The sequence below is a fragment of the Lampetra planeri genome, chromosome 21 (genome assembly GCF_965212315.1).
Source record: "Lampetra planeri chromosome 21, kcLamPlan1.2.h2, whole genome shotgun sequence".
NCBI lineage: Eukaryota > Metazoa > Chordata > Hyperoartia > Petromyzontiformes > Petromyzontidae > Lampetra > Lampetra planeri.
Genome location: NC_136127.1, coordinates 920,893 through 948,148, shown reverse-complemented (window position 1 = coordinate 948,148; position 27,256 = coordinate 920,893). Strand labels below are relative to the sequence as shown.

General features: G+C 51.2%; 1 protein-coding gene across 1 annotated transcript in view; it reads right to left on the bottom strand.

Annotated features, from left to right (window-relative positions):
* Positions 1-15,174: 15,174 nt before the first annotated feature.
* LOC144724777 (transmembrane channel-like protein 1) overlaps positions 15,175-27,256 on the bottom strand; it is a 72,818-nt gene continuing 60,736 nt past the window's right edge. Inside the window, exons 20-21 of the mRNA XM_078604163.1 lie at positions 22,727-22,734; positions 15,175-18,445 (exon numbers count right to left, since the gene is read on the bottom strand). Of these exons, the coding sequence (XP_078460289.1) occupies positions 18,186-18,445; positions 22,727-22,734 (268 nt within the window). The 3' untranslated portion in view covers positions 15,175-18,185. The remainder of the gene's footprint in view (positions 18,446-22,726; positions 22,735-27,256) is intronic.

Sequence of the window (27,256 nt, the reverse complement as noted above, 5' to 3'; positions counted from 1 at the left end):
GCGTTGTCGTCCAACATGGCAGGCAGTGCCCGCAGCGCCGTAGCGTCGGACCAGGCGGACATTTCCTGATGCGCCAGAAATCTGCGCTGGAATTGGCCCCAGTCCCCGCCATCCGCCTTGAAGGCTGACAATGTTGGAAGGCGCTGTTGAAAGATGAAGGCGTCCTCTGCCTCGTGGTTCCTCTCCGCCCCTCCGTCGGTGTGCGAGATGGCGGCCCCAATGGCGGGTGTCTGATGGCGGTCCGCAGCGCGCGTTGATGATGTAAGCGGGCGCGCTTGGAGAACCGCTGCCACGTGGTGCTCGCCGTTCCCGCCAAAAGATGGCCGCGCAGTAGAAAGGGCGGGAATCCCCCAGTCATTTTGGCGGGAATCCGCGGGGCGACCCTGTTGAATGTCCGCCGACGTCCCCGCTCCTCCCGACGTGCTGATCTCCGCCAGGATGGACGCGGCGGCGAGCAGCAGCTCCGCCAGACGGGAGTGCGCCTCGCGGAGCACGGCTTCGGTCCCCAATCGCTCGTCCGGCGCCCTCGGCGGATCCTGCGGCGTCGGCATTTCTTCTTCCTCACCCCCCGATGCCAGCTGGCCCGAGTCGTCAAGGTTATCCTCGCGGTCAATCTCGTGAGTCCGACGGGTCTTCCTTGTATCCATGCTTGGAAGACTGTTTCACTTTTGACGCCAGTTGAAGTATTTGAATGACGGCAGGAAACTCCTTGACGGGTAACACACTTTTTATTAAATCTTGACTTGTCACTATACAACGAGTGGTCTCTATTCCTCGGACTACACCCACTTCACTCGACACGTGTAGTTACTATTTCTCCGGCTACACACACTTCACTTGACTCGTGTAGCTTCTATTCCTCCGGCTACACACACTTCCCTTGACCCCGTAACGTCCGTGGAGCCTACAGGCCCACCCCAGCTTGGGCGTGGGCCCCAACCTCTGAGTCCCACGAGCCGGCTCTCTCACGGACGTTCGGCCCCGGGTCCCAGGGTTCCGCCTCTTCCTCCGTCTTCCGTCTTCGCTGGTACTCTCCCCCCGTGCGCCTGTGCGCATCCCCTTATATAGTCCCCGCTCACGGGAGACGGAGTGTATGCGGACCTCGACGTGAGCATCGCTCCTTAGTTGACCAATCACGCCGCACTGTTCCTACGATCCGTTTTCCCCAGCGCGTGTTACCACTACACAACCAATCACGCCGCGCTGCCACACGATCACTCCCTCTCAAGCGCGTCACCGGCACACAGCCAATCACCACCACACAACCCATGACCCCGCGCTGACCCCTGATCCCCCACCGTCAGCGCGCGTCACCAACACACACAGCCAATCACTACGCGCTGACACACGATCCCTACCCCAGCGCGTATCACCACTACACATCTTGCAGGTGGATCGCTCTGTTGAACAAAATAGTTCTGCAGTTCAGTTTGCGAGTGCGAGTTTTCGTTTGCAAGTTACAAAAATTATCATGGAAGCTGGTTCGTAAGTGCGGATGTTCGGAAGTCGGGTGTTCATAAGTGAAAGACTGCCTGTATTTGTGTATGCGCTCCCATACCAGGCTGGAGCATTCTACTCTGCCAACAATTAGATTAGTAATAGGGTGATAATTAGCAGCAAATCAGCTAAGGCACCCCAATTTGTTCCTGCATGTTTCTGTAGCAGGACGATTCTTGATTTGGTCTTTCCTCACATCTATTTTTACGTGGGGTTTGAAGGTCAGGCTTATAACCACAACCTCAAGATATCTTGAAGTGGGGTCATAGTGCATTGAGCGACCACAGAAGGGCACATCAAGGGTGTAATCTGATGCATGATGGTTTAGGCCATGGGTCGGCAAACCTCTGGCTTAAAGAACCACAGAGCCGCATACGGTGGCTCTTTAAGGACTGCAGTTTGACTCTTGAAATTCGAAAAAAATGGCTATTATTATTTTGGTTGCCGACCCCTGACCATGGAAGTGCAGCTCACCATGGAAGTCCGGTTTTCCTTGGAAGTCCAGTTTACCATCGAAGTCCAGTTTGCCATGGAAGTTCAGTTTGTCATGAAAGTCCAATTTACTGTGGATGTCCAGTTTACCAATGAAGTCCAGTTTACCATGGGCAGGGGTCAGCAAGCTGTGGCTCCAGAGCCGCATGCGGCTCATTAAGGACTGCTTTATGACCTTATTTATTAAGGATCCTCTCGTATTCATCACGTGCATTGCGGCTCTTGAAATATTGTTTTTTTTTACCAAATTCGAAAAAATGGCTCTTGTTTAGGTGGAATGCGCTTGTGGTGGTCTTGGAGGAATTTGGTCGGAGTCTTCAGTGACAGCAATATGCCTCCAATAAAATATGACTCGAGATTTGTGCCCTGTGTCATCTACATACATGTGTCATCTACATACATGAACTTGCGAGATGATGTACATGACAGATGATTTTTACGTTCAATAGTGATGGTACTAGTACCGAGCCTTGAGGGAGGCCATTGTTCATTATTCAATTTTTACTGCAGTGACAACACAATGTGCACAATGAATACATCAATTTGCGTCAAATATTATAGAACTTTGCAAAAATTATCTACATTTGAATTTTAACAAGTGCATGTCTAATCTCGAGCAAAATTTATATTTCAATGCACACATTATGGTACAATTGAAATATTTAAATTATTACCGCTCTAAAGTGCAGTACATTTATTGGCACCAACTTGTACGGTGCAACATCTGACAGGCTTGTGCGTATGATAAAAACATAACTGGAAAGGGCGTGGCTAATTTCTGCGTGGCACCGCCAGGGAAAACGGAGTCGACGCTTCCTAATGAGCTTGTGATGTCACAGGATCACGGCTCTGTGCGCTGCAAATTCGGCACTTTTTTTTAAATAAGCGAACAAGAGTATCGCTGAAAAAATATAAGTGGAAAACGGGCTAAAGTATACTGCACCATTGTGATTTCAGGTGATTTTGTGGAAAATTAGCAACCTTGAGCCACCCCTTGACTCGGTCTTAGATGGGTGCCCAGTGTGGTGTGCACATTGGAATGTATTACTGCACACCTATAATTCAGTGCTTTGGAGGCAATGTTGAATCCCCAAAAGGTGGGGGCTAGCAGCTTCGCCAATGGTGACGTCATCATCACGATCTTTCACCGGCTTCTTTGTCTTCACAATTGTTATATTCATATGTATGTTGTCTTCATCATCATTGTTTTTAAGTAATGTGAAACTGCCTGTGGCTTAGCCCTACAATTTCACACTTCTGTGAAGGGTTCATGCAATAACCTGATTGGTCGACTTGGTATGCCAAGCGTGCCAAGCGTGCCGACATCATCACGCTGGACCTTCAGACGTTCCTCCCCTGGCTGCTAACTGGCTGTGAGAATTTGCGTGTAATGGGGCCTTATAAAAGTCATGCTGAGCCGGTGGAACCGGGCTGAGAGCATTTGAACTTGTCAATGAGGACCTCTCTTACCGGTAATTGCCGAAATGGCTGTGGCCTGACAAAATGGTTTACTGGTCGACATTAATTTTATTTAGAGAGGCATAGCGCTGTTGTTTTTTTAAAAATATTGCACTCACTGCAGATAACTGTAGTGTCATAAGCACACTATATGATAGCTGGTGTCAAACTATACCACACGCTCTCCTGCATGGCCTTGTGGGAGCCTTGGTAAAGTTATTTCCGTTTAGTTTTCTTATAGTTCCGTTTTGATGATGTACACGTACGTTATCGGAATGGAATCAGAAGAAAAACTAATGACGTACGTCATCGGAAGGGCAAAGGGTTAAGCTGGATGCGTGGCATGCTTGTCATTTTGAAAAAATAAATCCGGAAACACCATTTAATGGCGATTAAATGGCGCTGGTGTGTTCGGAGCACACACTTATGAAATATATCAAATCAATAAGCAGACAATACGCCTCAACATATCTGTCCATCGATGTTAAAAGACAAGTTACACACGGCCTTCTGGGAGAGCATAATTTCAGCAGCACTTGTTCAACACATGCAAACTCTGGATCAGTTTTGACATTCAGTGTCTCCTCAGCTGTCAGGCTTGCTTTAGATAGGATAATCTTGATTTGAAACTTTCATGACTGCAGGACTTCATACTCTTTGGTTATTTCGGTAAAGTCACGTATATAGAAAAAATAACGAATAAATCACAACGTTTCGATGGCAACACAAGCCATCGTCTTCAGGTGATTTTTTAAAATAAACAACAGGCGGACTGATGAGGAGGAAATGTAGCGAGATAGCTACTACAAACAAGGGTTATATACGTAGGGTAAGTGGATGGGACTAGGGATGGTATTTGCAAGTGGTGAGTATCGGCTAATTTGAGGAGGGGGAGGGGGGAGCTATCGCAACAAGTGAGAGGGTGGGGGTGAAATTTACAGAGGGAAAAATTGGGGAGGATTTCCACACTACTCAGACATGACTTCAACCGAGAAGATGGATGCAAAATGTAGCAATCTTTGGAAGGACATTGATCAACCAGGTATGGTGTTGACTGTTGTGTTGGCCGACTCTCTGAGTTGCATTACATTTCTAAGTTTGCTAAGTTTGATATCTTTTTTCGTTTCTCTCTATCACCTTTTTCCCTCTGTAGTTTTCACCCCCATCCTCCCGCCCGTTGCGACAGCTCCCCCTCCCCCTCCTCTGATTAGATGACACTCACCCCTACCCTCTCTGCGGTTACATTTATGTAGGGATGTAAGTAGAATCCCTACGGGGTGTATGCTGTAAGCACCCACGATTTATGCGAGCGAGTGCACCTACCTTTGGAGGGAGTCGACGGAGACATTACGGGAAGCGGGCCCTGCTCGGCGGGGTCCCGTCGCTGGAAGAGAGAGGGGATGTGCCAGGGAGTTAAGGGGGCCTGGAAATAAGGGCCCGAGGACATGAGATGCTGGCTTCTATTCCATCTCGAGAGACCGAGCAGGTGGTGTGACCGAGGGCGGCACGAGGCCAGGCTCGGGGGAGAAGAGGAATGGGGGTGGAGTGGAGGACTCAGTCCAGCGTGGAAAGCGATCGGTGCGGCGGCGTGGGGAGCCCGGAGAATCGGCTATAGAGGGCTGAGTGATAAAGGGACTTCTTCCAAGGGGTCTAGCGAAATCCCCTCAAGTGTTGTGTCCAAGTGTTGGGGACCAAGAGACGACCGGGATCGGCGGACGAAGGCCTACTCCAGAAAGGGATTGTCCCCCGCCGTATGCTTCAAATGCGGCCATCCGGGTCACATCGCCAAGGGGTGCCGGACTAAGCGGGGATGGCCCTCTGGGACGTCGCCTTCCTCTGGTCGACCGTCATTCGTCCCACAGGGCCTTCAGGTGAGTCGGGCTACACTGCACACCCGGCCCTCACACTCACCTCACCCATCCGATTCACGCATCGCGGTCGGATCCGCCAGGGACGGCTGTCCGGTCAGTTTGCTTGGCGAGAAATGCAAGGTAGGGAGACAGATGGGTGGCAATGACGACCCAGTCAATGGTGGGCGTTAGGCCAACGTATTGTGGCCGCGGCCATGACATGTTAATTGATACGGGGACATCTGCCACCATCATATCCGAAAAGATTTTTGATTGCTTGCCGCCTAAATTGGCTATCGTCCGTCCGGTCGAGGTACGGTGTTGCGCGGCCAACGGCGGATCGTTGGGCATTAAGGAGCAAATGGCGGCGACCGTGACCATTGGTGACATTACATTATCTGGCACGGTACTGGTTTCAAAATCGCTGGCCGTACCTTGCCTCTTCTTCTTCTTGGTTCTTTCGGTAAAGTCACGTAAAATAATAAAAATAAAACATAATAAAATAATTATCACGACGTTTCGGCCACAATGCAAGCAGCCGTCCTCAGGTGAAGAACAGGTCTGTCAGAAAGACAGCGTCTGAATGAACACCACCAGGCTTGGCAGCGTATATTTAAGCTGGGTTGGAGGGGGAAGAGCGCCTTGACAAAGGAATTTGCATATCAAGAGGAATTTAGCATATTTATGGGAAATGTAGGTATGTGATTAGTACTACTTATGCCCGTGCATTATGCAGGATTAGCAGCATCAAAGGAGGGGATATGGGAAATGCAGGTATGTGATTAGTACTACTTATGCCCGTGCATTATGCAGGATTAGCAGCATCAAAGGGAGGGGATATGAGAAATGCAGGTATGTGATTAGTACTACTTATGCCCGTGCATTATGCAGGATTAACACCATCAAAGGGAGGGGATAGGGGTAGCATTAATAAAGGGAAGGAGTGTTAATAGTATGTAGCTGCAGTAACTAAAACCACCACGTACCTTGCCTGTTAGGTACGGATTTTCTGGGGAGAATGCCCATTAAAATCCTTGTTGACCAAGGGTGTCTCGAGTTTCCGTCGGGCCGTAGAATGGCCTTCTTGCCCTTTCCGACTCGGCTGGTGAAGGCTAACACTGTCATTCAGGCCCTCGCCCGGCAGACGGTTTTGATCCCTCCTGGAGCACAAATGCTAGTACCCTTGCATCTCAGGAGGCAACTTGATCGGAACGCCACTCATGGCGGTGTTTTTTAAATCCTTTATATTAAGTTCACTTGCTTGCTTGCTTGTGCGCTTACGACCGTGCAAATCTTTCGGTCGTTTTTTAACCCACTTTCCGTGATCCAATCGAGCTGACATTTTGCACACAGACTCGTTGTGCGTGACAATTGCTTTTCGTGAAAAAAATCCAAAATTTTACACTTTTTAGGATTTTTTTTTTATATTTAATTACCAATTGCTTAATGGTGGCAGGCAATCATATGACCCATAGGTGGCAGCCATCTCAAGCCAGAGGACGAGAGGACTCTAGCCGCCCGTTTCAAAGACCAATGTCCTTATATACGACTTTCCTTATATTTAATTTAAAATACCAATGTGATAAAAATGAAACTCTTACTCAAGAAAAACAGAAATTAATAATAAAATAAAACCGATGCCACGCATATAAAGGATTTATAGTGAAAAACTTTGTTTTTACGGGTTAATTTTTTTAACACCGGCCAACAAAGTCAGTCGAAGCCTTATGTTTGTGGGGGCTCAGACGATCGTCAGGGACGACCAGCAACCCTTTATTCAGATTTTGAACACGGGTCTGGGACCCACAATCATACAGGTGGGCACGGTTCTGGCTCACGCTTCGCCAGCGGATGAACATGTCATGGGATTTAACTCTGAAAGATTAGTCGCAGCTGCGGAGCAGAGGGAGAGCTGCGATGACGCGTGGGTGGACGCTCTGTGCACCGAGAGCCCTGATCTGTCCGAGGATTAGAGGTCTGCATTACGTGCTCTCCTTCTTGAATTCTCGAACATCTTCAGTAAATCTAAATACGACATCGGCCGCACGTCCTTAGTGCACCATCATATTGAGACGGGCGATGCGGCCCCCATCCAGATGAACTCGTATAGGCTGAGCCCAACGGAGAAAGAGCATGTTCGCCAGATATTATCGCGCCTTCCACCAGTCCGTGGGGCGCGCCGATTGTCCTCGTGAAAAAACAGGATGGCTTCTTACGGTTTTGTGTGGATTTCCGGAAGTTGAACAAGGTATCGGTTGCCGACGCTTACCCACTCCCGCGGATGGATGATTCCTTGGATGTTCTGTCGGGGGCACGGTTCTTTTCAACCCTTGATTTGCGTTCCAGCTTTTAGCAGTTGCCCCTGGATGAAAGCTCAAAACCTAAGACGGCATTTCGTACCCCCCAAGGGTTGTTTGAGTTTAATCGGCTTCCCATGGGGCTCCACTCCAGCCCTGCTACTCACAAACAGCTTATTGAATTGGTTTTGGCGGGACTCCAGTGGGACTCATGTCTCATTTATCTCGATGACGTGATTGTCTTTTCACCTACGTTCGAGGAACACCTGCCACGGTTGAGGGCCGTCTTTCTTAAGATGCGGGCAGCTAACTTGAAATGCGAAGCTTTGTCGGGTTTGCCTCCTATTACCGTCGATTCGTGCCCGGCTTTGCCACCTTGGCAAAACTGCTGCATGTCTTTACCGCGGAAGGCCGGAAATTCCACTGGGGGATGGAGGAGGAAGCAGCTTTTACCACGCTGCAGAAGGGGTTAGTCGATGCACCTCCTCTCTGTTATCCGGACTTTTCGTGGCCCTTTCTCCTCGACACAGACACCAGCAACACAGGAATTGGCGCAGTACTGTCCCAGGTGGTAGACGGAGTGGAGAGAGTCGTGGCCTATGGGAGTCGGGTATTGTCCCCTGCGGAACAGCGATACTGAGTGATGCGACAAGAATTATTGGCCATCATCTACTTCATCCAATTGTATCGTCCGTACTTCTACGGGAGGGCGTTTGAGGTATAGTTAGACCACGCGGCCCTCCAGTACGCGTTGCACATAGAACAACCATCCAGACAACTGTCACGATGGCTCGAGATCTTGCAAGATTATACTTTTAAAATCTCGTATAGGAAGAGCATCCATCATAACAATGCGGACGCGCTCTCTAGGTTGCCACCTTGTGACTCTTGTGCGTGCTTTTCGGGAGCGGGTCGCTGCAAACCTCGGGGGGGTGAAGTTTTGCAGGCCATGGCAGCTTCTGATGACAGGTTACCACAGGACACGAATCACCTGCGTGATAGAACGCTTGGTCTCACGCAGGAGGAATGGGGCCGACTCCAAATGGAGGATGCCTCGCTACTTAAGCTGCGGCGCCATGTCGGTAAGGCTGGGGGTCAGGTTAACGTTGAGGGGTTGCATCGGTTACCCTCGATGGGGGGTTGTTGATGAAATGGGATGAGGAAATCCCAGCGTTATGCCCTGGTGGTACCATCTGTTCTACGGGGAAAGGCCATAAGGGCAGAGGACGAGTGGCTAATGCACCTAGGTGTCCAGAAAACGTTGGCTACCCTGAAACTATAATTTTTCTGGCCAAGCATGGCCGACAATGTTTATAACGTGCTGCAAGGGTGCACGGATTGTGCTCGCCGAAGACCTCTGCTGAGAACAGATCGTTCGCCGCTAAAATCCATCTGCGTTTTCCGGGTGAATGAACTTGTCGCGCACGATGTCCTCGGTCCGTTTCCCACCACCCCAAGGGGGAATGAATATTTATTAGTAGGGGTGGAGTATTTGTTGCGTTTGCCTATGGCTTGACCGTTACCAAACCAATCGGTAGAGGCCATCACTACCGCGTTCCTTCATGGCTATGTACTCGATAAAGGCACCCCGGACCGTTTCTTGACGGAGCAAGGGAAAAAAATTCCTCTAAACTGCTGCAGGAAGTGTGCGATCATTTGGGTAGCAAGAAGGTAAAGTACATCGCCTTATCACCCCAAATGGACGGCATGGTCGAGAGATTACACAGGACCCTTTCGTTCATGTTGTGCCGACGTGTTAACGAAACCCAGTCCGACTGGGATTTGCATGTTCCGAGCGTCCTCGTGGCATACAGTTCCGCTCCGCATGCTTCTGCGGGGTTTTCCCCATTTTTAATGTATAGGAGGTAGCGTGACCCGCCAATCGACGTACAATTGAAACCCCTGGGAAGATGGACTAAGATTTCGAACCCTATGCGCATGGTCCTGCAGCATTTGGAGGAGGCTAGGGAGGTGTCCTGGGGAAACTCGGCCAACGAACGTCTGGTCAGGCCTCGCCGGCCCACTATGGTATTGGCGAAAGGTGACAAGGCGTGGCTCCATTGCCCTCATGTCCCACTGGGCACCTCGCCCAAACTGCACAAGCCATGGCAGGGACCAGTAGAGGTAGTAGAGGTGCGGAGTCCACAGTGTGTGTGGATCCAATATGGTCGTCGTCGCTGGTTTGTGTACCCGTCGCGACTGAAACGTTTTGTTCCACCGTACGTTGGTTCTTCATTCCCAATCCACGAGGGCCGGGGGTCCGGTAAGTCTGATGAGCTGGGGCGCGCGTCACCTGATGTCCTTCCTCAGAACAGTTCTGCTATTCTGCCTGCAGGGTCCGGGCGCCTAGAGGGACCGATGTCGCCAGTCAGTCTGGGACAAGGGGTGCAGGGGAACACGGAGCTGCCATCGCCTGACCCTGCCCCGCGGGGGGATCCTCGCTTCAGGAGGTGCCGCCATCTTCCGTACCCCCTTTGCTGGATGGACCAGCAATGAGAACTCTGGCTAAGACGGCTCGATTTAAATGACCATCCGTCGGCAGTTGCTTATACCTACACCGGGGTCCACGTCTGCAACCTGAGCCAGATGAGCCGTTGGCTGAACCGAGCTCATCTCGTGTGCGGTATTGTATGGACGAGGTTTAGGGTTGGCCAGTCCGGGGGGTGGTTTACCCATTGTACATATGTTCTGACTGGTTTTGTTCCCTTCCTCAAATTTTTTATTTTTCTTGATTCTATATATAATGTACATATTGGCTTTTCCTCGTTCGGGTATATTTATTGTTGTTAATGGTTGTTCTTGTTTCGTTCTGTTGGAGGCCCACACTTGTGTTGCTTTTATGTTGGTCAGCCGGGACGGCTGAGTGATGTAGGGATGTAAGTAGCGTCCCTACGGGGTGTATGCTGTAAGCACTCACGATTTATGCGAGCGAGTGCACTTACCTCTTGAGGGAGTCGACGGAGACGTTGCGGGAAGCGGGCCCTGCTCGGCAGGGTCTCATCAGGGGAGTTAAAGAGGCCCGGAAATGAGGGCCCGAGGACATGTGATGCTGGCTCCTGATCCGTCTCGAGAGACCGAGCAGGGGGCGTGGCCGGGGGAGGCACGAGATCAGGCTCAAGAGAGGAGAAGAGGAACAGGGGCGGAGCGGAGGACGCAGTCCAGCATGGGAAGCCCGGGGAATCGGCTATAGGGGGCTGAGTGATAAGGGGACCTCTTCCAAGGGGTCTAGCCAAATTCCCCCAAGTGTTGTGTCCAAGTATTGTGTCCAAGTGTTGTGTTATACCTAGCCCTAGAAGTTATAATAAATTGTGGTGCCTCCAGATCTCTGCGTGTGCCTCGTCTGACACACTACATCTACTTACAATTTCATCCCTATTCCCACCCACTTACCCTTGGATTTTCAGACATGACTTCAACCGAGAAGATGGATGCAAAATTTAGCAATCTTTGGAAGGATGTTGATCAACCAGGTGTGGTGTTGACTGTTGTGTTGGCCGACTCTCTGAGTTGCATTACATTACTAAGTTGTTTCTGTCTGTAAATTTCACCCCCACCCTCTCACCGTTGCAACAGCTCCCCCCTCCTCGGATTAGCCGACACTCACCACTTGCAAATTTCATCCCTAGTCCTGCCCACTTACCATACATATATAGTGGCGCAACGCGCGTGTGTTTATAACGGCTACACGTACACGCTTGGCTGCCAGGGGAAGGCAGTTGGCGAGCATTGCCACGGGAATGGGAGCGCGACGCGGCTGGGTAACGTTGGGAGCAGCCGGGTGCGGGAAGTCCGTTGGTGTAATTAAAATAGGATAAGGACCGGAATTGAAGAGACCAGTACCTGTCAATCAGATATAGGAATATTCTGGACAAAATGTTCTGGAAGGGTTGCGAGGGCTATATAAGACGAGCAAACGAGCTCGGAGGGACAGTGGGCTGAAGACAGAAGACAAGACAAATTGAAGCCGGACCTGCATGGGCTAGCTAGAGTTTCCCTGGGTGGGAGTAGTCCTGTGTGGGCTCGTATAGGCTAGGGATAGGGACGCTAGGGGCGTGAGCGCAGTCCGTACGTCGGCACACTTAACCCCCGGGGTTGCCATGGTATCAATCCGCTGAGACGGCGAGACACGGGACCCATATAGACTAGGGGTAGAGACACTAAGGGAGTGAGCCCAGTCCGTACATCGGCATGCTTTAATGCCGTGGGTGCCATGGTATCGACCCGCTGAGACAGCGAGACATGGCAGCCGAAAGGGGCGAGGAAGGATTGTAGAGAGTGAAACCGGGAGGCGGCGAATGAGAGCGAACGAGCGGCGCACGGCAGAATCTCGCATGCTGCAACAAGTGCTGTAAAAGTGACATTGTGAATAAAGTGGCCTGGGAAGGAAAAGACAAGAGGTCGTCTGCCTCAAATCTACAACACTACACATATATAACCCTTGGTTGTAGTAGCTCTCTCGCTACATTTCCTCCTCTGCAGTCCGCCTGTTGTTTATAAAAAAAAATCACCTGAAGACGATGGCTTGTGTTGCTATCGAAACGTCGTGATTTATTAGTTATTTTTTCTATCTTCTTGACTTTCTGAAAGAACGAAAGAGTATGTTTAGATAGGATACTTGTTTTTTACGTGGAGAGACGGATATGTGGAGGTGTATTTTCAGCCTGGAGCCCCCCTTCTACTCGGTGGGCTCTAAGTTATGGCTGCATACCCCACGCGTAGGGGCCGGACAGGTGGGGAAGCTGCCCACCTACTGGCGCGGACCCTGGACCGTGGTGCGGCAGATCTCCCCCTACTGATCCAGGGCGGGGAGAGGGGCCGAGAAACGGTGGTCAATGTCCGCCGACTAAAACCGTGGAGGGCGGCCCCGGCGGGTGAGGCACCCACTCCTCGGGTGCCCCGAAACTCCAAAATCGCCGCACCCCCAGTACCCGACGGCTTCGCGCCGTACATGGGCCCCGCTGGGCCCCAGTTCCCAGCAGGCCCCGGCCCGACAAGGAGGCGCGGCAGCACTTAAACTCCTCCACCCCTGAGTTCGTTCCCCAGCCAGTGGACGCCGGAGGACGGGAGGCGCCTCTGGAATGGAGACGGAGACCACCGCCGGAGCCTCGGACAGCGGAGCCACCACCCATGAAACCGGCAACGAGGTCCGGGCGAGTTCCACGGACTCTGCGGCGCTACCTGGTTGGAGCGTCTTAGACGAGGTGCTCCAGTCAGCTCGGGATGGGGACGGACACCTCGGGGGGCTATGTGGTGCCACGACCACAGAGCAACTCCACAAGCGCTGCGACTCCCGCCCCCCACACTAAACACACACCCGCATGCAGTGCGCCCACGTAGTGTCCTGGCGGGGGGGTTGCCTGGCACATCGGGTTTTACTCCGAAAGGCCCCTAGGGGGAGAGTCCCACGGTTTCCCGGTGTCAGATTGGCCGACCCCCACAGGACAGCTTACATTGCAGTGCCCCTAAATTGGCTTAAAATTGTATGGGCGCAAAAAGAAAAGGTTCCCTGGGCCAACCGCAATGAGTTACACATATTGGGGGGAGGACGGAGGGTGGAATATTAGGCACCCTGAGCAAGGCACCCTGAGCAAGGAACCCTGAGCAAGGGACAATGGGTGGGGGCGTGATGGACGCTCCAGGTGGGGGCGGGGCATCAGTTGTAAATCGAAATGTAGGCACGTGATTGGCTGTGCGACACGATGCCCCCCGGGCCTTTGAAGTTTAGAGTATAAAGGTGGGCGTCCCGGGACGATTAGTTCAGTTTTCTACAACCTCTGGGCCATCCAGACCGACTCCCTGCCGTCCTGCCTCCTCGAGCCGCTCGCAGCATCCGCGTGATGCCAGCGAGTGCTGCTATGAGGCAGTGATAGGTTAGGTTTTCGCTCGTCCCTCTCCCTCTGACTCTCACAGCATTCGTGCGACGCCGGGAGTACAGCTACGAGGTATGTGGTAGAACACTTGAGTGACTGGGTTCATGGGCAGAGTTACACTAGGCTCTCCTCGCGAAATATTCCTCCTCCAGGCAGTGTGTATTGGCGCCATTAATAAACTGTAGTTCAGAATATCGGTGTAGTGTGATTTCTGTGTGTGTGGTTAGAACCTCGGCGTGGTGTCTGCAATTTGTATGTGGTGCGTCTGCGCGGGGGAATCGGGGTGCCTGAGAGAGCGAGCACTGGGATGCAGAGTGTCGGCGCGGGGTTGGTGATTTGAGCGTGTGTGAGGCACGTGTGTATTACAACATATACGTCTGCCATTGGTTGCGCGTGTTTACACGCGTGTGTGGAAAATGCGAACATTCAGCGCCGCGTGAGTGGGGCGGGGGCGGGGTGCGATACACCCGCTTGCTCACGCTCGCGCGTGTTCACAGCGCGTTTACACAGCGTGTCTAGACAGTAAAAAATTGACCCGTAAAAACTAAGTTTTTCACTATAAATCCTTTATATGCGTGGCGGCTAGAGTCCTCTCGTCCTCTGGCTTGAGATGGCTGCCACCTATGGGTCAGATGATTGCCTGCCACCATTAAGCAATTGGTAATTAAATATAATTTATTTTTTCCTAAAAAGTGTAAAATTTTGGAAAAAAATGTTCACGAAAATAAATTGTCACGCACAACGAGTCTGTGTGCAAAATGTCAGCTCGATTGGATCACAGGAAGTGGGTTAAAAAACGACCGAAAAATGTGCAAGGTCGTAAGCGCGCAAGCAACCAAGCAAGTGAAATTAATATAAAGGATTTCAAAATAGCATTAACTGTGAGTCGTGCACCCATAGTCCTAGCGCCGCCGCTCCTTTCCCTTTAGCATTAGCCTTTCTTTACACGGCTGATTAAGGCTTAACCACTGGGGGGGGGCGTGCATATTTATACAGTCCTATAGCATTATCCTTTGTGTGCAAGCGGATTAGGGTTTAACCCCCTGAGGTGCACGCGCATATTCATACTGCCGTTTTGATTAGCGCCAGCCTTTGTGAGGGAAATACGCACCTGCAGGGGCGCGCGCGTGCACGCCTCTGCGTTCGTTTTTGTGTGGTGGGGTGCGTGTGCGTGGGGAAGATAATCCCGAGCGGTGGTGAGCCAGCCGAGTAGCGATGTCCCTCAAAGAGGGCGCTGGCGCGGAGGGCCGATCACCCGATCGGCGGGGGCGCGGCGAGAGGCGACCAAAGAGGAAGAGGGGGGAATAGATGGGGTGGACGTCACGCCCCGCCCGCTCATGGGGAGCAGGGAGGTGGACGTCAGCCCCCACAAAACTCCTAAAGTTTGCAAAATGATTTTTTTTTGTTATTTAGCAGTACGATCAAACACTTCTGAGATCTGATAATCTTTTGCCGATTTCTGGAGTCGTGTGGCTGATAACACCTAAAAATTTGCAATTTTACACAAACTGTTGCTGACATTAGTTGTTCTTGCGGTGGTGCGTAGCGGATTTCGGGATTCGCCAAAAGTGGCACCCCCACATCGATGCTGATTTTTGGAGTTTCACTGCATCAACAAAAAAGGGAATATGCATTTTTTTAAATCGCTTTATTATAACACATTTCGATTTTTTAAGACTTATTTTGGTTGGGGGGGGGGGGGGTGTAAATCAAAGCAAAGCCTTTTGTTGCCAAAACCAGCAAAAGTACTCTGCAGAAACATCGCCACCACTTATGTTCCACACCTGCATTACAATCGTATTAAGTGCAACACAAGTGAACACTATTTTCTGGTGGCCCCATTCCGCTGCTTGTGACGTCGGCACAGCGACTACTCGAAGAATGGACAGGTTGTCGACCGTGACGACACACAGAGACGTGGCTGCCATAACTGAGCACTGCCACCCAGTCAATTTGTTGGCTGCAAAAACTAAGCATTGCAAAGGCTTTGCTTTGCACGTGTGGAAGAGGAATGACTCATCGGCTGGTCAGCAAAGGGACAAGTCTGCACGTGTTGTGGCCCGCGCTTCAAGGATGGTGTCACCGATGATAGAAATTGATGATGCCGATGGCGAGGGATGACAATGATAATGAGGGTGATGACACGTTGAGGGGTGGTAGGGGATGATACAACTAAAACTTTTTATTTAATTAGGTCAGGCCCACTGAGCTAGATAGCTCGTTTCCATAAGCGACCTGGCCCCAAATGATATCTCAAAGAAGTGGCATATCACGTAGACATTTATAGCAGTTGAATACTCTATAAACGCACGTTTATGTGGAGGGGAAACCGAGAGAAGCCAGAGAAAAATCAATGTGACCACGGGGAGAACATACAAACTCCAAATACAGGCGTCAGGGTCGGGATTGAACCCTCGACCTCCTGTATACCAGACGAGGTAGTTAATATCTCCTAGCCACCGTGGCGCCCGCGATATTTGGGATATGGGATGACTGTAATGATGGGGTAGAGGCGCATGCCATGCAAGCTGAAGAAGGGGTTCGGGATCAGAAGAGTTATTGTGGGGAAAGAAGGGAGGGAGGGAGGAGATTGGCAGGGGAGGTGGTGTAACGCAGATTGAGGTTGAAATGAGCAATGACAAATAAGAGAGGGACATGGGGTGACCAAGGATGTGGGACGAGTAAGGAGATAATAAAAATAATGGACTGAGGGATTTGAGTCAGTCTGGTCTGGTGGGGAAGCTGAACATAGAAGATGGGAGAGAGGCGTTCAAGGAATAGGATATTTAGCAGGAAAGGTGTTCGTGGTAGTGTTCACTATAGGATTTTGGTGGAAGGAAGTGTGGGAAATAGTGATGTACGTAAGACTTATTGAAACACTATGTTGGAATAAAAGTATGGTTTGGAACAACCGTGATGATGCCAGTGGAAGAGGAGTGTAAGCAAGTGAGCAAGTCTGGCAACCAGTCGACACGTAGGTTAAAAAAGAAAACAAATAAATTAAATCACGACGTTTCGGAGGCAATACAAGCTTCCGTCGATATTTAATGTATTTGTTTTATTTTTTAACCTACGTGACTTTACCGAAAAAACCAAAGAGTATGAATCATTGCAGTCACGAAAGCTTCAAATCTAGAACCAGTCGACAGTTACATCACGTGACTTTCAAATCAAGCAGCTGACTGACTGGAAGCATGTGTAAAGTACTCACTTGGAGCACAACTATAAAACCAGCCAGGTGTTAACAGCTAACGGTGGAGCCGCTCTCCCATTGGATAGGGACTGTTTATAAAAGAAGAACTCAGAGCACAAACAAGGCAGAGGATTTGGAGACACCAACAACAGTCCGGAGTGGAGGTGCCGCGCTACCAGCAACACCCGAAATAGTCTCACTGCTGCTGTGTGTGGTGAGCAGTGGACTCAACAGCACAATGGGGACTTATAAGCTTGACACCGTGATTACAATCCTGCATAACAGCGTGTAGTTTAATAGTTTAGCTTCATGTGCTGTACACCAGGGTCCTTGAGTCAAGACTGGAGTACGGTGAAGGTCGAGGCCAAGGTCAAATCAAGGGCAAGAACTGGTGCAGGGTGGGGCCGAGCAAAGAGAGCAGAACGCTGCCTTCCAGCGCCCGGCCTGTGGCAAGGGTGAGGCAGTGCAACTGACGTGGAACCCTTTTGCTGTGGACTAGGATGAAGAACTGAATTGTGCTTCCTGTCGGGCGTTGTGAATTGTTTGTGTGGTGCCTAGCATCGAGTGAATTGTGGTGAGGTTGGCGTGAGGCGCCATCTAGGAAATTGTGGAGGCAGTGTGTGCGAGGTCAGCTCGTGATGACGAGTGGGAGTGCTGTGTAGGGGTTGTGGTTGGAGGGGAGTAGTGGGCCTCAGGGCTCCACTCTGATCTCCAGAACCCGAAAGTATAAACCATGGGCAGGGTAAAACCGCGAGCGTGTGAAACCCCAGTGTAATCCAAATTATTTTGGCCGATGTGGGGAGAACTTCCGACGATCTTTTGTCAAGGCTCTCTTCCTCCTCCCTCACAGCTTAAATAGACACTCCAAGCCTAAGACGTGTCATTTAGACTCTGCCTTATCGACATACATGTTCTTCACCTGAGGACGGCTGCTTGCGCTGTGGCCGAAACGTCGTGAGAATTATTTTATTGTTTTATTTTTATTATTTTATTACTTCCCTTCTACGTGACTTTACCGAAAGAATCAAGAAGATGATCTAGAAGGCTGTCATCAAATTAACCTTGGTGCCTAACGGTGGCGGAGTTAACATTACTTCATAGTGTGTGTGTGAGCTTGGGAATACGCTAAGGATGTAGACATGAGCCCCTGTGCTCGGGAGTAATTTCTTTTGAGTTTTTTGAAAATTCTACTGTTCTGCTCCCTGTATAAAACTGGACTTCCTGGTACAAACAAGTGTCAACACAAGCGAGAGTTAGTCTCACGCGCGTGCCACTCCAACCGTCGTACATGCACAAGTGACCTGGCTGACCAAATGACACTTGTGCCGTCGGTAACGGATCTAAGCTATTATTATGATCATTACTATGACCACTGTGGTTGGCCCAAGGATAAAATGCAAAAAAAATACTTAGGCCTTTTGCACTTTGCAATGTAACATTTGCCACCTCTATCTCCTTACGTTCTGCTTTAGTTTTCTGATGCGTTTTCACAGCACGAATGTACATGTGCGTCGCCAAACGAGTGCCGTCAATAGGTAGGGCCACCCCTCATCATGGCGCGTGGAGGTCGGGGATATCCAGGGAGCATGCCGCCGCCCCCCCACGGAGGGTACATCATGCTTGGGTGTGCGTAGGGCGGGTAACCGTACGGATACTGCGGGTGCGCGTAGCGGGGGTAAGGGTGGCGGGATCCACCTCCACGCCCACGCCCTGGCTGCGGGGGCCCCTGCGGAAAGTCCGATTCTCCCCGCGTGGCTCGTGCCCCGTTCGGCTGACTTTGACCTCTGCCTGCAGATGACAGGATGGGCAACGTCAGAGGTGCAGAAAACCACAGACGAGCTGGATGGCAGCCAGGCGGTGGTCCAGTGCCAATAATTGCCCAAGCTCTGGTCATCTGTATATTAACATGTTTCCTGTTGATTAATGAATGTTTACACACGAGAGGAAACCAGAGTACACAGAGAAAACCAATACCAACGAGGAGGGGGGGTTACACTATACACGTACAGATGGAAAACGGTGGCGATTAATTCATTTGTTGTACTGCCACGTCCTGGCAAGCCAGGGTATGGCTCCGATTAGCAGTTGGGTACGTACGGTGCGAAAGAAGTTCAACATACGTACATACGTACAACCTCGACGCCCATGCGAAGGGAATTTCATGACATGTGTGCAATCCACCAAACCTCGCTGTCTCCACGGTGCTGGGTTACAGGTGTGCGCTACCACCACCCAGCGTGTTGTTATAAAACTGCACGCATCATTCTTGTGATTAACAAAATTACGTGATTTAGATTTGCTCTCTTGTATTAAAAGTTAAGAGACAACAATCAAAAAGTATTTATCATCTCTTTTCATGGCCAAACCCACACATATTTCACAGTTGCAATGAACTGTCGTAAAGTTCAACACAAAACCACAATATCTCAGTACAAATCGATTCCTCCGACCCAACACACAAATTATGCAAATTCCTGTAATTTATGGGTCACACCTGGACAGGTGGCGACCCTATATGTGTTGGTCACTCACAATTGTTTCAGGTTGACTGACATAGAATTTATGAAGCACATTAATGTTGCCATAATTTCCACAATTACCACCACATTGTTGCTTCATCAATATGTTACACCTATTACATCCTCAGAAGACAACATTAATAACAGCTCACTGCTCTTCGAATGTGAAGTTGTACAATAACACTGCTACTTTTCATCACTATGCATCCGCCAGCTTGTGGTAATATCTGGAAAAGTATTGCACATATGTATGTTGAACTTTTTTGCACCACACGTAGCCAACAGCACTAATCAGAGGTGCAGGATAACTACAAGGATTGTAATTTTTACTTCACTCACAATAACCAAACGTATAGAATGAAGTGTTTCTTAGCAAGATAACCTCACATCTATATAAATTGGGTTAATTTTCGGCACGTGCATGATATATCCTGCAAGCATTCTTCAGACGTACCAAGCATTTACAGTAATATCCTACAGACATCACGCCCATGAACTGAAAATTCCCAGAATTAGCCTAGGCATCTTCTTGGTTCTTTCGGTAAAGTCACGTAGAAGGGAATAAAATAATAAAAATAAAACATAATAAAATAATTCTCACGACGTTTCGGCCACAACGCAAGCAGCCGTCCTCAGGTGAAGAACAGGTCTGTCGAGAAGACAGAGTCTGAATGACAACCCAAGGCTTGGCGCGTCTTTTTAAGCTGGGTTGGAGGGGGGGGAGAGCGCCTTGACAAAATAATTTGCATATCAAGAGGAATTTAGCATATTTATGGAAAATGCGTAGGAGGTGGGCTGGGGGGTTTCAAAGTCATATTATGCCCATGCATTATGCAGGATTAGCAGTATCAAAGGGAGGGGGTAGGGGGTAGCATTAACAAAGGGAGGGAATGTTAATAGTATGTAGAAGCAGGAGACCCGCAGCGGAGCAAATAATGCATTCCCTGTGGAGAACACAAGATACACAGTCAATGCCAGTGAGTGGACTGCGGTCTGCAAGTCACCGTAAACGTGAACAACAATCAGTTAAGATCCGAAATGGTTTATTACGTCCTTCCAATGATTGCTGAGCCAGAATCCATCTTCTCGGTTGAAATTGTCTCTGTGTTTGTATATGTGGATCGCCTCATGAACGAATCTCTCATGGTAGCCAGATGGCTTGCAGAGAACCTCCGTCTTGGAGAAGTCAATGTCATGTGAGCCCACTGAATTGTAACAGTGATCTGCCACGGCTGAGGTGTTTGTCCTACCGTGTTTCAGGTCTGCTTTGTGTTCACGGATGCGATCCGAGACATGTCGTTTGGTTTCTCCAATGTAACTGCTACCACAGAGGCAACTTAGTTTGTAGACGCCAGGGTACTGTATGTCTGGAACCACGTCTTTTACAGACGGGACCAGATCACGGATTTTATGTACTGTGTTGAATCGGACCTGGATCTTGTGTTTAATCAGGATTTTGGAGATCTTTTTTGTGACCCCAGCAATGTAGGGTAAGGTGATGGTTTTGATAGGCTCCTCAACAGGATCCTTCTTGATGGTTGGAGTGATGGCCTTGCGGATTGTGTAGTCGGAGTAACCATTAGCCTTAAGAGCTTGGCGTACGTGTTTGAGTTCACTGGCAATGTGTTCCTGGTCGGAGATGCATTGGGCTCTATGGTATAGAGTCTTGATGAGGGAGTTCTTCTGGGATGGATGGTGATGGGAATCCGGTTTTAGGTAAGCATCCGTGTGGGTGGCTTTCCTGTAGACAGAATGGCTCATTGAACCATCAGGTCTCCTTTTAATTAGGACATCCAAAAAGGGTAGCTTGCCATCTTTTTCGACTTCCATGGTGAATCTGATGGCTGGGTGTATGGAATTGATGTGGTCGAGGAATTGGTCTAGAGCAGGCCGGCCATGTGGCCAGATGACAAAAGTGTCATCTACGTACCTCTTCCATAAGGTCGGGCGTAGAGTGGCAGTCTGGATGGCGTCGGTCTCAAATTTCCTCTTGATTTGCAAATTATTTTGTCAAGGTGCTCTTCTTCCACCTCCAACCCAGCTTATATATATGCTAAATTCCTCTTGATATGCAAATTATTTTGTCAAGGCGCTCTTCCCCCCCTCCAACCCAGCTTAAAAAGACGCTCCAAGCCTGGGGTTGTCATTCAGACTCTGTCTTCTCGACATACCTGTTCTTCACCTGAGGACGGCTGCTTGCATTGTGGCCGAAACGTCGTGAGAATTATTTTATTATGTTTTATTTTGATTATTTAATTACTTCCCTTCTACGTGACTTTACCGAAAGAACCAAGAAGATGAATCCCTGCAGTCACGAAAGCTTTAAATCGAAATTTAGCCTAGGCATGCTCGAGCATGTGTAGTAGGTTCAAGGAGACTTGGATGACGTAGTCGGAGGCACACTTATTTATTAACCACAGTGTATATTACAGGCCGAGATATACAACACTCGAAGGGGTATCGGCCCCTTCACCCGTCTAACAGGGAGATCCCACAATCTCTGTCCCGGCTAGCCTACTCCTAGGTCCTCCACTACAGGGCTAGGGGAGGCTAGCTGACCCAGCTCTGGTTAATCTGGGATTATGGCACCCTGAGTCCCCAGACCAGCTCTTACAAGAACATCGGCTCTGGGCTCTCGGGGCCACGCCACTGGCTTGCCCTGGTCGGTCCTGAGAAGGACAGCAATCCAGGGGAGTCCCAGGGCCTATTTAGCCGGTCTTCTTGCTTCGCTGGTTTAAGCTGAACACTGAACCCCGAGCCCTCCGGCTCACCGCCTTATATAGCAACTCCCCCACTGAGGGGTGGGGCCGTGGGGGATCCCAGTGCCGTGTTAGCCCCCCAGGCTAAATGGTGCGGACGTGGATGTAAGCATCTCTTCGCGTACGGGCATAACCACGCCCAGTGTGTTTGTTTGCCCTCCCGTAACACCTCTACATCACCCCCCCTGTACAGCCCGCAGCCGTTCCGGCTGCAACAAAATCACAATAAAGATGCATCCCCCCAACCCCTTGTGTGCCTCGCGTAATTAACAACAACAGCAACAACAACAACAACCCGATGCACCCCCCCCCCCGAATAAATACCCCATCCCGTAAAAAAACAACATATATACAATTTCCAGGACCCCCCCCCCACCCCGCAACCCCCGCAAGGGCCGCACAAGCGGCCGATCTCACAAAAGTCTGCGCGTTTTGGCGCGCATTCTTGCAGCGGGGCCGTCACAAGGGGCAGCCCCGGTTGGCCCAGTGGTGGATGTCAACAGTCCGGGTGCGAGAGTGTCTGGCTTCGCCGATGAGCGACCCCCTACCCCCCCGGGAGGGGTTGGCGGTCGTGAGCACGTCAATCCTGGTGCACCTGGAGGTGGAACAGTCGGTGGCAAGTCAGGCGAAAGCAGCGAAGTCGGACTCTGGGAGTCGGTGGACCCCTCACATGTTTGGTCATGTGTGTGTGTGCTAGGAACATGGGGCGCAACGAACGGTTTCAACCTGGAGGGGTGCACGAACCACCGACGCTTCCCCCATCGGACACGTACACATTGTGGCCGCAAGACCTGCACCACTTCCACGGGCCCCCACCATGGCCGCACCAGCTTAGACGAGGTCGCCAGTGGTACTTGGGGACAGTGCAACCACGCCTTGTCACCTGGTTTCCACTGGAGCACATGTGCCCGACCCAGCCTGAGCCTCTCATTCGCCCTCTGGCGGAGTTCTGAATTCTGGATGGCCGCCTCCCGCGCCTCTGTCAATTTAGCGATGTTGAATTTGACATGGTCGGTCAATTTTGATTTAGCATGCGGCGTGGAGATCTGCAGCTGAGTCGCGACAGGTGGGCTAGCCTCGCGGCCGTACATTAAGAAGAAGGACGAAAATCCGATCGCCGCATGAGGAGCCATTCTGTAGGCCGCCAAAACCCCCGGAATATGAAGGTCCCAATCGGTCTGGGATTCAGAGACCTGTTGGGACAGCATGGACGTGATAGTCCGATGCAGACGCTCCACCATCCCGTCGGTTTGCGGATGATATGGGGAGGTACGCATTTTTTTCGTACCCAGGAGCTCGCACACTTCGTGTAGAAGTTTACCAGAAAATTTTTTACCCTGGTCGGTCAGCAGCCGCTCCGGAGCACCTTTGTCGAGGACGTAGCCCTGGACAAAGGCCTCCGCGATGGCTGCTGCCGACTGGTTGGCGAGGGGCCAGGCCATAGGCCATCACGTAAAATATTCTACCCCGGTCAATAGGTATTTATTTCCCCTAGGTGTAGCGGGGAATGGGCCCAGAATATCAAGTGCGACGAGCTCGTTAACCCGGGAAACTTTGATAGACTGCAATGGTGGGTTGGACCCCCTCGCTGGTGGCTTCCGTTGCGCGCACTGAGTACACGACCCTAAAAGATCATCCACGTCCCTTGCCATGCCCGGCCAAGAAAAATCCAGCTGGAGCATGGCAAGGGTTTTGCGAGTCCCCAGGTGAAGGAGTCGCTCGTGCGCAGGCCACACCACTCTACCCCTCAATGCGGAAGGCACCACCAGCCGGTGGCGGCGGGATCTCCCATCCCAATGCATCAAAAGACCCTGGAATAACCCCCACGAGTCGACATTTTCCGCCCCCCGACCAACTCCCCCGATGCGACGGGGCAAAGCGAGGAGGGAGGTGTCCTCCATTTGGAGGTGCCCCCACTCCGCAACAGACAACCCCAGCAAAGAATCCCTCCCTTCTTGCTCAATAGGACCCGCAATTGAAGGCGCATCAGCGGCGGCCGCAAGGACCGAATCAGAGATCACATTCGGAGGTCTGCAATGCCCCGAACCCAGGAGGCAAGCGCACTCGGAGGTGGGCGGTAAACGCGACAGAGCGTCTGCGTTCATGTGGGGAACGCCCTTACAATATGTAGTCTCAAAATCGAAATCTTGGAGAATCTCCAACCATTGAGACAATTGTCCCGATGTCTGTTGAACCCGCAAGGCGTACTGCAGCGCCGCATGATCTGTGCGGACGGTGAAATGTTGACCGTACAGATATGTTCTTTGGTTCTTTTCGGTTAAGTCACGTCTAAAAATAAAATAATAGATGTGACTTAACCGAAAAGAACCAAAGAATAATTCCTGCAGTCACGAAAGCTCCTAAATTAAGATCGTACAGATATGGGCGATATTGCTGAATGAAGTAAACGATTGCCAATAGTTCCCGATGGGTAACACAGTACCTTTGTTCCGCCGGAGACAACACCCGACTGCCGTACGCTACCACATGCTCTACGCCCCCAACAACCTGCGAAAGCACGCCCCCAATGCCCGTGTTGCTTGCGTCTGTATCGAGCAAGAAGGGTTTTGTAAAGTCAGGATAACTCAATGGCAGAGCCCCCACTAGGGTGTCCCGGAGAGAGCGAAAAGCAGCCTCCTCCTCCTGTCCCCAGTGAAACTTGACCCCCTTTGATGTCAAGGCATGTAAGGGTTTCGCAATTGTTGCGAAATCAGCGACAAACCATCGGTAATATGACGCGAATCCAATTAAATTCCTGACCTCCCCCACCGAGGTGGGAGTCGGCCAGGAGCTGACACATTGCGTTTTGGCGGGATTTGTGGCAATACCTGAGCGTCCGACAATGTGACCCAAATACCGCACCGATTCGCGGAGCAAATGACACTTCTGGGGCTTGAATTTCAAATTAGCAGCCCGCATTTTGAGGAAAACAGCACGCAACCTCTGGAGGTGTTCATCTAATGTTTTACTAAAGACGATGACATCGTCTAAGTAAATCAAACATGAATCCCATTGCAACCCAGCCAGGACCAATTCCATTAATCGCTGAAAAGTTGCCGGCGCTGAATGGAGCCCCATCGGCAAGCGGTTAAATTGGAAAAGGCTGTGCGGCGTACGGAAAGCAGTTTTAGGTTTAGATTCCTCAGCCAGAGGGAGCTGCCAGAACCCTGACAGTAAATCCAATGTGGAGAAGAACCGCGCCCACGCCAGGGCATCAAGCGATTCATCCATCCGAGGGAGCGGGTGTGCGTCGGCTACGGAAATCTTGTTCAGCCGACAAAAATCGACACAAAACCGCAATGAGCCGTCGTGTTTTTTAACTAAGACAATCGGCGCACCCCAAGGGCTGGTAGAAGGGGATATAATATCCGCAGCTAGCATGTCGTCTACGGCCGATTTGACATGATCCTTTTCGGCGGGACTCAACCGAAAAGGATTTTGGCGGATTGGCACGCTGTCACCCGTGTCAATATGGTGTCGCAGCAGTTTAGTACAACCAATATCGTATTTGTGTTGACTAAAAACGTCGGAAAACTCGCGCAGGAGGATTCGAAGCCTCTCACGCTGTGAGTCGGACAGGTCCGATGATCCCGCACAAAGCGCATCCAGCCACCCCTCATCATGGTCCGAATGCGGTTGCGACGGAGGACCGGTGCTCACCTGACCAATGACCGGTTCCTCACAGGGTACCGGCGTCGCGTGCGCAAGCACAGTCCCTTGAGGAACCACAGCCGTTCGCGACCCCACATTGAGGACCGCTATGAAGGGGTCCCCGTCCCCTTTCACAATGGTCTGGGCCGCTATCAAATCAGGTCCGTTGACCCCGGCCCTAGATGGTCCCAACAGAACCCCCCGATCCCCAATCCCCTTAGCAAATGGTCGACGCAGCCTAAGAGGCACGAGCATCTGAGCTCCTGGCGGTACGCGTACTGTCCTCGCAACCAGCGCCTGTACCGTCGCAAATGCCGTACGGACAGTAGCGAGGGAGGACAAGAACATCATACGTCGGCCCGACGGGAGTTCGATGCAACCCTGGTCGATCAAGATACGAATTGGCATTTTGGCCAAGAAATCCGTCCCCAACAGGCACGGAACCGCCAGCGAGGAGGAGACCAATATCGGGCCGGATAATTTGATGTCCCCAATACAAATTTGCGCGCGGATCTGTCCGATAATGCCCAGCGAGCCCCCATTAGCAGCATAGCATGGAACATCAACGGGGAGCAAAGGACGGCTTTGAACGGGGAGAATGTTATGAATTAAATTGGACACAATAGTTGCCGATGCTCCCGTATCAACTAAGACCCGCACCTCAACCCCATCAATATGTCCCACAACGACCGACGACCCCGCCGACGCGGCAACAACGCGATGGGCCAACTCAGACCACTGGCCTGGTTGGAATGCCCTCCCCATCATGGAACATTTCGACGCAATGACAGGCGATTTTTGACCCCCGTTCATTGCAGTGAGTGAGTGTGTCACAGGTGTGTGCGTAGGCCAAACATGTGGGGTGCCACGACTCGCCGGAGTTTCCTGGTGAGGCTTGGGTAGAGGCGCGACGTCCGGCCACATGGCCCCGGAGGCCACAGTTGTAGCAGCGCGTGAGCGCCCCAGACGGCTTGGGCTGATCCTGGTGGCTCGGTCCGTCCCGAGCTGGTCGTCCCCCGGATCTCCACTCCATCGGGTGACCCACAGCACAGACCTCTTCCAATGGGAGGGTGGTTGCAGCCACGGTATGCCTGGCCGCCGCCTTGCTGGCCTTGCGACGCTGGGACAGCAAGTTTGCGTGGATGTGCCACGCGGCCCGCAGGGAACACATCTCCGTGTCATCTTGCGCCAAGACGACAATGTCCAAATCGTCCGCCAACAGCAATATCTTCTCTGCCACCATGGCGTCCACCCCTTCCTCGTCCATCCGCGGGAAAGCCGCCTTCGCCAGGGCCAGGAGAGCTGTGCGGTATGCCAGGGGCGATTCCTTGGTGCCCCGCTGGCGATCGTAGAACAGCTGTCTGCAGTCAGAAGGTGGTCCGTAGACTGCAGACAGGAGTTGAAGCGCCATTTGCAGCATGGCGCACGCCATTCTTGGCGCCGAGGTGAGGGTAGCAAGGGCGTCACTGTCGAGCATCGCCGGTAGCGCGCCTAGTGCTTCGTCATCCGTCCATTGTGACATTTCTTGGTGAGCGAGGAACCGTCTTCAGAAGGCTACCCAGTCACTGTCTTCCCCCACAAACTCTTTGAGGGGCGGTAATCGCTGCTGGAACGCGGCGTCCGCAGCCGTAGATCGCGCCCCGTCGTTCCCGCCACTCCGCACAGTATCG